Below are 12104 nucleotides of genomic sequence, written 5' to 3'. Positions count from 1 at the left end.
TGTAAAGCAACATGCTTAAAAACAAAAAAACAAAAGCTAGGTTTCAGGATTAGTGGAGAGCTTAAATTCTTAGAGCCAGCCTTCCCTAGACTTCAAAGAGCTCCTCGGCAGCGCCATCAGCGGTCTCTAATGAAGTGCGCTCAGCAGGCCCGATACATAATAGCTTAAAAATACATCCAATTTTAGAATGCGATCAGCAAAGCGGTTATCTTTTTAACCAATTTTCTTTTTTCACACTATGTCAGGAGAATAGAAAGAAATCTTGTTAATCGGAACCTATGTATACTAAAATATCAAATGGAAGTGTCAGTATTAATAGGGGATTTTCTTCCAAAGGAAGCCAGATTCTTCAAAACAAAACATCCTACATATTTACAAACTCAGAATTTCTTACTCACAAGCCAGTTATAAAAATAAAATTAAAAAGTAACGGACAAGACATAGTTCAAAAATTCATATTCTGATATTAAATGAGCATATAAAGTATACTTACAATTATGGGTAATTATGCAACAAATTCGGGAGTAAATGATATGAAATAAAACCTGAATATTTTTCATATGGTATCTTGATAATGTTACAGAGAATTTATTTAAAGCACCCTACTCAAGAGAGGCTCCAAATTTGCCAATTTGTATCATTCTGTTTTACAAACATTGTTCTCACATTAGTTAAAATTTAGGAAACCTCACAGGTTGTTTGCAAAGGCACATTTACCTCAAAGCAAAAATTTATATTTAAAATATTTCAAGTCAAATTCATAATTTGGTATTTTAGTCATACCTTGATTTATTCAACTGCCATATTTTAAAAAGGTGTTGGGGCTGGGGATTTAGCTCAGTGGTTCCGCCACCTACCTCGCAATTGCAAGGACCCAAGTTCAATCCTGGGTATCAAAAAAACCCAAACAAAACACAAATAAAAAAGGTGTAAATTGTGTTTATTAAAATAAATATTTAAAGAATCCTTTTTTAAAAAAGTATTTTTATTTGAACAGCTAATATCTTTGTGCTGTTAAATCTTATCCCATTTAATTTGTTTTTACCTAGATCTGGATTTGTAAGTACTCTGCATATCCATACTTTCAACTGATGAGTTACTCAATATTTTCTTCTATGAAGTCACAGTAATCAAAAATGAGATTTAAAAGTATAGTATTTAACCAAGAAATTCAAAAGCAAAAGACCTAGGCTTCTATATATTGTTTCTTTATGAATTATAGTCAAAGGGAGTGTAAGATAAAGTAACAAAATTTTTTCAAAGTAAGCTGACTGTCCTGTAGGCCTAAGCTGGTCTTGCTCACTGAAGTCTGAGGCTGGTGGAGCTAAGGACCCAAGCACAACCTGTGTAAGGATCATCTCCATCCTGATTGTGAACAGAAGGGCTCAATGTTCACACACGTTACAGATGAAACAGTGAAAAACTGGGAATGGAGCTCTTCTATTAAAAGAGGCAATGGTGTACGAGGAGCTTCAGGACATTCTTTCCACGAGGTGGACATATCTACACTCTACCACATACCTAAACTTACACTTAGAAACAGATTTATAAAAATATCATTTCTATTTTTCTTGGCCACATGTTTAACCATACAAAGTTCAACTTAGTTGTACAGTTTTTATAGTATTAAACAGAATTAGCTATACAAAGAAATTATATTTAACCAAGTGATTAGCTTTGTGAAAATCTGCTTAACACTGGACACAATGATGTGATCTTTAATAATTTATCTTGATTGAATATCATGCCCTAGCATTTGGGATTTATACAGTGTCCGTGTTCATTCATTTATTTTCATTTGAACAAAGAGTTCAAGGGGAAATGTTTTGAAACATCATTGTGCTCCTGAGATCTGATCAGTGGGACTGCTGGAAGGGTGAACAAGGCTTAAATTAAAGGACACTCTTAAGGGTAATGTGACTATGACAACATATTTGGAGGGGAAAATAAGATAATGTAAAAGACTTAGAAATGAGAGAGACATAACCCTAAAATGCATTCCTTTGACATTATGTAACTATGACTTGCTAGATGGAATTCTCTCGTCAAAGTGAATTAAATATACATGGTATGATGATTGTTCAGCACCTTTTGCTTCTCTATATAACGAAAAATATAAAATAAAAGCAGAAAGAAAGTAGTGAAATAAAGTAGCTGTTTGAAGGAACTTCTACTACAGGACCTTGCAACTGAATATTACCTCAGTTAACTCCACATTTTATCAGCAATTTGGTGAGCCTTTTGATTTTACTGTTTCTTTCTGACAATTCATTATTTGAAAATCTGATAATATCTTGCTTTTTATGAGAGCTACTTGAAGATGTAGAATCAACCCTGAAAGGGAATTTTATATAGAGAAATTAAGTTTTCCCACTTGAATAATCCACATAAATTTACCCTACCTTTAGTTGAAGCACCAAATCCATCCGGTATTTTCCAAGGGGGTTTATGTCATTTAGAATCAGAGCAATGATGATATCAATCCCATTAGATTCGTGAGTAGCAATACAGGTCTAGAACACAAGGTATTTGTAAGTTAACATTTTATTTACACCATAGCTACCCCCAGAAATAACAGGACATACAGTAACTGAAACGCATTAGTTTTTTTACTTTCAAAATATAATTAGGATTTAACTCTGAGCATTGGTTTATTGTTTTGTGTAGAGTATGTCTATTAATTGATTGGTATTGGTTAAATGGATTTGGACACAGAACACAAAAAGAGACAGTGTGAAGCATGTATCTTTTAAAATAAACTATTTTTATAGGATTTTAAAGACCACTGGTTAAATTAAATACTCTTTCAGTTAATCAATTTTAATATAACCATCAATAGAAGATCTCCTTCAACTTAAATCTAAGAGCTGACCTATCCTAAGAGGATATGAAAAAGAAGATTTTTAAGTAAATCACGCAGAAGTGATACACTGCTCTAATTCAGTTGCTACTTAATGCTAAATTAGCGATGAGATGCTGTTGCCAGGTAGCAACAAAGACAGGTGATACTGGAGCCTCCTGACATTTGGGGGAACCTCATCCATTAATGGTGGCTGAGGTAAACCTTGGGCAGGTTTCTTAAACTTGGATATTTATAGAGGGATATTGACTGGGGAGAGAATACCAAACATCTTGAGAGATAAATATGAATGTTTTGCAGATGAACATCTTCTGAGCTAGGAGTCTGAGCTTAATTTTTAAAAATTTAAAATCAGGGGCTTGAGGGCTAGATTTGTAGGACTGTGTTACAAGGTAGGACCTTATCAAGGAGTTTTAAAAATTGAAGCACTAGAGAATGAAAGGAGAAAGGGTAACAGCAGATGACTCTGAAATGACAGCTTATTAGTACCAGCTTCCTTCTCCCCTTCATATAAGGCATTTTTTTTACTTCCAGAAGACAGAGAAAAGGTGTTTTCCATCCATCTTTTCTATATTATTTCCTGAGGATTTTGTGCTTATTGAAATGTTTGCCAAACAAACACCAGCAGATCATTTCTAGAATCTGCTAGCAACCTTCTTTCCTTCCACACATTTGCAGAACATAGGGAATGAAAGGTGAGGGTCATGCTATTTTAGTCTTAGTTTTTACTTTTACAGCTTATTTGGTTTTTTGTTTTGCTTGGTTTGGTTTGGTACCGGGGATTGAACTCGGGTCCTTGCGCTTGCGCAGCAGGCGGCAAAACCACTGAGCTAAATCCCTGGCCCAGCTTATTTGGTTTTAATAAACTACTTTCAAAATTCAATTTCATTCTCTTAAGAAAAAAGGAAGGGAACATTCTTATGGTCTTTCCATTAAATAGTAAAAGTGATAACATAATATACATATTTCCTATTATAGATAAATGTGGTTTTATCAACAACAAAAACAAATTTCCAAATCTGTATATTTTAACCTTAATTTTAAATCAACAGTTAGGTTTGCTTGTACCATTACCTTAGGAAATGGAAATGTAATCCATAAAAACACAGGGCAAAATCCATTTCAGTGTGACATATGTACATTACAGAGAAGGAAAAAATGCCTTCCTAGCAAATTATTCATGTCAGTAATTGTCCTGTTTGTATTTTATGTACCTACATATGTATGAATACATGTGTTTCTGTTCATACATGTGTCTGAACACATAAGCGCTAGATATGTATTCATACATAATTTGCAAGAGAAAAACAAACTTTGTTCACATTTCCTTTCCATGTCAACTACTGATGTTTGGTCTCAATGGCTTCTTTAAAATTTATAGACAGAAATCTTTGCGATTTGAAGCCTGTTTTTTCCAAGGTGGACCCAGGCTTGTGATAGTAGCTTTATAATGCTTGTGTGGAAGCGGGCTGGTGAATTAAAAAACCTGAAGATGGCTCCCTTTACTGACCTGTTCTCTTCTCCCACAACATGTCCTTGCTAGCCAAAAATGGGAATCAGAGACAATCATTCTGCAAAACAGAAATGAACTTTGTGTCCCCACCCCCGAATGATGTAGACAAGAGAATACTCTACCTAGACTCAGAGACCAAAGTCCTGAGTTCTAAGAATGGCTCTACAACTGACCGATTCTGGTACTTCAAGATACTGAAAAGTCACATGCCTGAGGCAGAAACTATTCATCAGCAAAACAGGAGCAACTGGGGGCCAGGGATTTAGCTCAGTGGTTTTGCTGCCTGCTGTTCAAACGCAAGGACAGAGTTCGATCCCCAGTACCAAAAAAAAAAACCCCAAAAAACAGGAGCAACCATGACTACTTCATAGATTTACCGTGAGTATAAAAGAGACAATATACCCCACCCACTGCAGTGAACCAAAGAGCCAAAGGAAGTTTATTCCACAACTCCTGGAAAGATTCACTACTGATGAAACTTGAGTAGTGCTTAAGAAACATATTTACCCTTACTTCGGTAACTTTGATTTGAACATTTTCATAGGAATTTTCATTTAGGATGAAATTAAATAAAAATATGGCATATTATTTTCCAGTCTATAATTCAGTCTTTGTATGTTGTGTCAGGAAAGTGAAAATGCCTGGCAAAGCAAGATTAAAGATCTAATGTACAAAAAGGTTGGCTTCTTCCCTAGCTTGGCCCTCTGTTCGGGAGTCATGGCTACTTCCACAGAAAGAGCGGCTTTCACGGTTACCTGATTTTCATGGCATGGGCCCTGGCAATACTCTGTCAAGCTCTCCAGGGTCTGGTTGACCAGCGCTACATTCTTCTCATTGATGTAGAGCCCCAGCAGGCCCAGGCCACCTGTTGTGCTCCCACAAATGCAATCCAAAAACTGAAGGGTCTCGCAGACAAGGTTGTAATTTGTTTTGTTGTTTTGATTTCTCAAGAAGTTCTGAGGGAAAAAGAAAATACATCCATGGGGTTAAAAAAAAAAATCACTGTATCAAGTTTTCAGTTTCTTGTGTGTGTTTTTCTAACTTGAAAAGATCTGCAGCATGGAATGGAACTGCTCTTTATAAGAAAGTGTTCAGTTATTAAATCTCTCTGAGGTTTAGAAAGGCTTAGGTTTTAGCTCAAGTATCTGTATTCATCAGTAGAGTTCATAAAAATGTTTCTCAATGTTATTATTTTAAAACTAGATAGATAAGGCAAAAATAGTAAGTATGAAAGGGGGAAAAAAGAAAATGTAAAAAAGCAGTTCATTAGGAAAACAAGTCATTAAATTTCAAGTAAATGGTCCATTATAAATAGTAGAGCTTCACTGTAGACTGTAATTGATACAACCACTGTGAAAGGCAACATGGATGCACCCTCAAAACTATCACTTACGGACTGGGGGATTTAGCTCAGTGGTTTTGCCGACTGCCTCGCAAGTGCAAGGTCCCAAGTTCAATCCCCAGTACCGAAAAGAAAAAAAAAAATCACTAAATACACAGCTCCACTTTAAAAAATTATTCTAAACCTCTGTATATAGATACAGAAAGATGTTCAGTGCACACCACTTGTGACAGCAAAACTTGGAAACTTTAACACACTCATGGTAATGTGATTTGTTTAATAAATAATAACACATCCAAACACTGGAATATAGTGAAGCTATAAAAATGATGTAGCTCCAATAGATATGATAAGCATCGTTTCACAATAAGTAATTTAGCAATGAGATATAATACTGAATGAAGAAAAGGTTTGTATGCATCTATCAATGTTTATAGCTGCACAAAATTTTCTAGAAAATAAGCCTGGTGAAAAGGTAAGCTGCGAGGGAGTATTTTATTTCTTACTTTAATGTATTACTTGTATTTGCTAATTTTATTTATTATTTAATTTATTAGTTTGAATTTTTCTACGTTTATTCTGTAGCATTTTCCACAAAGTTTGATCCCATACTCTTATCAGTAAAATGTTCAATCAAATGCTATATAACCCATTGTATATTCTATACATCTCTTTCCTACACTGACAGATGGGATAGGTTAGGAATAGCATGCAGACAAACATTCAGTATCATTCCTCTGGAATAAAGATTCTGGATTTTGCCTGCCAACCACTCTGTGGAAGTTCTCCACAAGTTGTGGTGGGATGGTACACAAGAGTCATGGCTTCTAACATCACGAATTCCTGAGCGTCTCGTTTGGTCCAATACATGTGAACTTACCACCTCCTACCACTGCACCTCGGGAGCCTTGCTGAGAACACAACTTTACTCTCTGCTGTCCTCTAATTCAAAACAGGGAATATTCACTGCCTGTAGTGAAAATTCAGGGCAGGAGGATGCACTCAGGCAGATCCCAGCATTAACTGCAGACGATTCAGCCAGTTTCACTGTAATTCAGTTACACAGTCTTTCGTCAGCTAAGCCATCTGTATGGCTGACTTGGTGTGGTGGGAGCTAAGTCATGGCTGAAGACTGCCTGCCAGTTGGGACCTCTTGAGGTTAAGTATACACATCCACTTCCAATCAGGCCAATGAAGGGTTTCACCTTTCATGTGGCTTTGCCATGGTGACATAGCAACGTGTACAAATAATGCAAAAAAAAAGGGGGTCAAAATTTTTATGCACTCCTAATTTTATCTCAAAGGGAAAACAGAGGAAAGATGATATTAAGACATGGATTATATTCGTTTATAAAGATAACAGCTTTCACAGTTGTAAAATACTCTTTTCTGTATTAACTTTGTTTCTAAGAAGAAGTAAAATATGCTCAGTATCCTCCCTCAAGAAATATGAATTGTATTGGAAATGATGGAAGGCCCTGAAGTCTATAAAACCATGAAAAATATAGATAACACAAATTTGATTTTCCTCAACAAAACCAGAATACCAAGAAGAGATGACCAGTGCAGTTATAAAGATCTGAGTTTTGCATACACAGAACGTTATTGTGTGAGTCTAATTTTTTCCCAAGCATAAAAGAAATTTCCTCCCATGTTTCTTCACTAATAAAAATATGCTCTTCCATTTCAGAAGAGCATTTCTGGTTTTATTGATTCTCTCTCCAAAACTACTGTTGGTTTTATTTGAATTTAATTACTTATGACCACAGGCTGTATTCACAGCTTTAACACAAATCAGAGCAAATACCTGCAGCTCCCGGTTGTGATTCTCACACAGTAACTGAAGAAATCTCAAGATTGGCTGCATGATAGCAATTGCAGGACTCATTGTCACTTCCTCTGCAGACTTTTCCTCAGCATTTCCCGCTTCCGGTCCTGTGCACATAATATCTATTTCTGGATCCATCTCTCTTCTGTATACACAGTATGCTTTGGACGTTGCTGTAGAAGCTTCTGTTAATTGCCCTTTCATTCCCTCTTTTAAATGTAGCGTGGAATCTCTCACTGAAAATAAAGTAGTATTCTTATAATTCTGAACTAATTTCTTTTTTGCTAATTAAGGAGAAAAAAGACAAGCAGGGTCCTAAATTCTCTAACAGTTGCATTATAAGTCATCACAATAGATGCAATAATTTCCCAAAAGGGATTTGAAGCGGCAGCAAAAAGTTAATATTTGCCGGGAACATCAGGAAAGATCTCGGTGTACAACCAATTTTAGAATGCTTTGATTTAAGTATTAGAAAGACACACATGTGTACACACATCTGTGAGTTCACATATACAAGAAGGTTCAATAACAAATGTCAATGTATTAGCATCTTTATGATTTATATTTAATAAGCCAATAATTTTGTTATTGCATTTAAATGCCAAGAATATTTTTTTGTCTATTAGTAAAGAATATTTTGTTGGAGTTTAGTGCTATGAATTCTGCTCCAACAGTTCAATTTCCATGGTCCCTTAAAAGGTTCTGGAGGCTGCTCTTTGCCATGCATGGCACAATGAACTAAGACATGTTTCATGTCACTGCTAACTTTGCACTGATTAAGCCTCATTTAAGTTTTTTCCTGCAGGGATGTCCAAAACTGTTTATGGATGGAAAGTCAAAACTCAGGGCCACCATGGGGATAATTAAACCAACAGGAGAGATGACAAAAATAAGTGATACTTGAAGACCATGCTCACTCTGTTTAGCTCACTCTGTTCTCCCAAATACACAAATAATTCTTTACCTCTCATTCGTGGACCAGATGTCATCAATTCATTGTCATCATCCCTTTTCTTGCTACCTAAATCTACGGTATTAACTGTCACCGTTGATCTTATCTCTTTCTGAGCAACCTTCATTCGATCATAGAGAACTTTGAAGAATTTTTCTGACTTTTTTTGTTCATGTAACTGCTGGTAGAAAGAATACTGCAAGAAAACATATTTTAAGGTATCAATACCCAAGGGGACAAAAATAGTGTTTTTATGCTTGAAACAAACATAAGCATTATGGATAAAAGCACCCATCTCGTGTGCTACCCATTATTACTTCATAAGTTGACAGCCTTTCAGTCTCTTGCACTATTTAACATGTACTAATAATAGCGAGTATTTATTTAGCACTTTCTACTAAAATCCAACATATTTTCATATGCTATTTCATTTATCTTTCCTGATTATGTATTTGTCAAAAATTACAAGGACACTGTAAGATCTGTGGAGTTTTAAATTTTGATATTATTATAAAGTCATGCAGTAATTCAGAACATATTTATTGAATGTTTACTAAATGCCAGACCCTATGCGGGTGCTACGGATATAACAAAAAGGAAAAGCAACCAACACTCTGCCCTCATGAGTTTGTAATCTAAAGTAAAAAACAGCCACTAATCCAATAATTATCCTGTATAAATGTGAGTTTATGGTAAGTTACAAAGAGTTATTTTTCTCTTTATCTAAATTATAGTACATTTAATTTAGAGTGTGTAACCATGACAACTGTACTCATGAGAGCCCACTAATAAATAGGCACTAAGTTCTTCTGGTATTTCATTAGCTACATTGCTTTGCATGGGGGCTAGGATGAATCCAACTTAAAATAAATTATGCCTTATAGAGAATAATGATGTAGAAAGGATTCAACATCAAAAGGATAATAAAATATATCTTAGTAGGATGTGGACATACTGAATCTTGGGAATATTTACCCTAATCACTTCCACTCGGTGCCTTTTGGAAATATCCAGAGGGAAAGAGACAGGAAAGGTGATACACTCCAGAGAGGCCAGAATTGGAAGTGGGAGGGGAAAATAAAAGCTTTCATTTAAAAAATTAAGAGATGGACATAACAAGAATAAGAGAACTATAGTAAAAAGATAATGAAGATAATAAGCTTATAATTATGGTGACAGAATAGATTAATACACTCATAGTGAAAATCAGTGTGAAGAAAACACAGCAAAACAAACAAACAAAAACCCTCAATGGTTTCCTGATCAAGTAGAACTGGTCATATTCCAAAATAAGAAAATCTAAATAGTCATTTTTGAGGAATTTGGTCCTTAGAGACATGTTTTCCTAAAAGGATGTCTGGAACCATGAGTTACAGGTCTTGGCATCTGTAGGTGAGACTCAGGACTTGAAGTGATACCTGTGCTGCCTTTTCCTGTGTGAGATATATATATATACTTTTATATATATATGTATTCTTACATATATATATTCTTATATATATGTATTCATATATATATATTATATATATATTCTTATGAAGCCTGAGATGTTAGCTTCACACCTACAAGGGTAGTGCCTAGGCAGAAGGCTCGCAATCCTTCAAGAAAGCAGGCCAAAAGTCACAGTAACCATAGCAACTACAGTGAAAGAGTCAAGCTGGTTCTGTTGATGCAAAGGGTAAGTGCAGAATTCATAGACTTTTATGATCCAGAAGAGTAAGCTGATTCATAAGCCTTAGTGTTTTTACCAGGATATGGTTAGAAGGTGGAAGGAGGTTTCCATATATTAGTGAGGCGTTATGGAAATGTTCTGGCTCTGCTAAAACAAAGTTTTAAAATTTATAGAGCTCTTTCATACATATCACACAGTGGATACTTTCAGTCCTGATGGTGTGATGAACAGTTTTCTCACTGTCATTTTATACATTAACAGAATGAGGGTCAGTGGCAATAAGTGTCTTGTTGAACATCATGTAATGAGTCAGTGATAGAGCTAGGATTTAAATCTAGATTTTCATTCTCTAAACCACTACATTTATAAAATGAACAACATAATAAACTACATTTTAAAAATAATAACATAAGTTCAAAATAATTATTTATGTAGATGACACCTTTTAAAAATCAGGGATGTATAATAATGAAAAACAGGAGTTCAATGAAGGCTAAAAGTAGGTTTCATAGATAATTATATAATCTCAACAGATAGCCTATGGATTTCTCTTAAGATCTGGTTTTTGTTTGGAAAATGACCTTATGGATCTGTATAGCATGGAAGGGGGAAACACTAAAGTTGTTTTTAGGAGCTGAAAGAAATAGATAAATACATCAGTAACAGAGGAAGGATTTGGCTCCAAAGAGGAGGGGAAGACAGATTGGAAATGGGAAGGACAGAGAAGGGAAGTGAAGTAATGAGTTAGGGATTCAGAGAAGGAGAAGGGCATGGTACCTGGTGGATCAGATAGTGACGCCTTCGAGACCTGAAGATATAGATCGTTATTCTACAAAGGAGATGTTCACTGTAGCCAGAGTACCGAATCTGGAGCCAGACCGCATGGCTTCAAAGTGACTCTACCTCTAAGTACCTTTGTGAGCTTGGGTCTGTCTGAGCTTCTTTGGTTAAGGTAGGATAATTTATGTTTACTCACAGGCTATTTGAGGATTAGCCAAGTTAGTATATGTAAGTCACTAGGAAGAGTGCCAAGTATACAATAGGCTTTATTTTTCTTATTGTTATTACTGGTGTTTGAAATTATAATGTAAGTTCCTTTTCTATCCTCCTCCCCTGACTGATCTTGAATAAAGTATATTAAATATATCAGGCTGAGGATTTAGGTCAGTGATGCCACTGCCTGCCTCGAAAGTGCAAGGTCCCGAGTTTGATTCCCGGTACACACAAAAAAAGTACATTAAATACATCAATTAACTTCAAGAAGGCACTCTGATCCAGATGTTGGTGTAAAAGAATGGGACTGTTGTGACAAGCCATGAACTGAAAGGCAAACAATCCAAGAGGAAGAGATGACAATAATAAATATATATGCACCAAACACTAGTACACCCAACTATATAAAACAAATACTAATGGACATGAAAAATCAAATAAGCACTAATAATAATAGTAGTGGGGGACCTCAATACCTCACTGTCACAAATAGATAGATCAACAGGACAAAAGATAAAAAATGAAATAATAGAACTCAATCAAACTCTTGAACAACTGAACTTAACAGATTTTTACAGTGTTCCACCCCACAAAAATCAGAATACACATTCTTTTCAGCTATACATGGGTCGTTCTCCAAAACAGGCCACATACTCACTCATAGAACATGTTTAATTAAGTGTAAAGGAACTGAAGTTATCCTCTGTATATTATCAGACCATAGTGCGAAGAAATTGGAGCTTAATAACAAAAGAAACCACAAGAATTTCATAAACACATGGAAACTGCACAACACACTTCTGAATAACAAATGGGTCACAGAGGAAATTAAAGAAGAAATCAGACAGTTTCTACCATTAAATGACAATGCCAATACGTAGAATCTATGGGGCACAAAGAAAGCAGTCTTACGAGGGAAATTCATAGCAGTGAATTAAGAAAAC

At 35.4% G+C, this 12104-nt stretch overlaps 1 protein-coding gene across 4 annotated transcripts in view; it reads right to left on the bottom strand.

Moving 5' to 3' along the window:
• Itpr2 (inositol 1,4,5-trisphosphate receptor type 2) overlaps positions 1–12104 on the bottom strand; it is a 462238-nt gene that overhangs the window by 142900 nt on the left and 307234 nt on the right. For all 4 annotated transcript variants that reach the window (XM_004845734.4, XM_087213440.1, XM_087213441.1 and 1 more), the window contains 4 exons: positions 8508–8691; positions 7523–7779; positions 5129–5329; positions 2403–2513 (listed from right to left, as the gene is read on the bottom strand). In XM_004845734.4, coding sequence (XP_004845791.1) covers positions 2403–2513; positions 5129–5329; positions 7523–7779; positions 8508–8691 — 753 coding nt within the window. The remainder of the gene's footprint in view (positions 1–2402; positions 2514–5128; positions 5330–7522; positions 7780–8507; positions 8692–12104) is intronic.

This window comes from Heterocephalus glaber, unplaced genomic scaffold, assembly GCF_053883595.1.
Source record: "Heterocephalus glaber isolate CG9 unplaced genomic scaffold, H.glaber_assembly_v1.0 deba00001444, whole genome shotgun sequence".
Lineage (NCBI taxonomy): Eukaryota > Metazoa > Chordata > Mammalia > Rodentia > Bathyergidae > Heterocephalus > Heterocephalus glaber.
The sequence above is the reverse complement of the archived record's forward strand: the minus strand, read 5'-3'. Positions and strand labels throughout refer to the sequence as shown.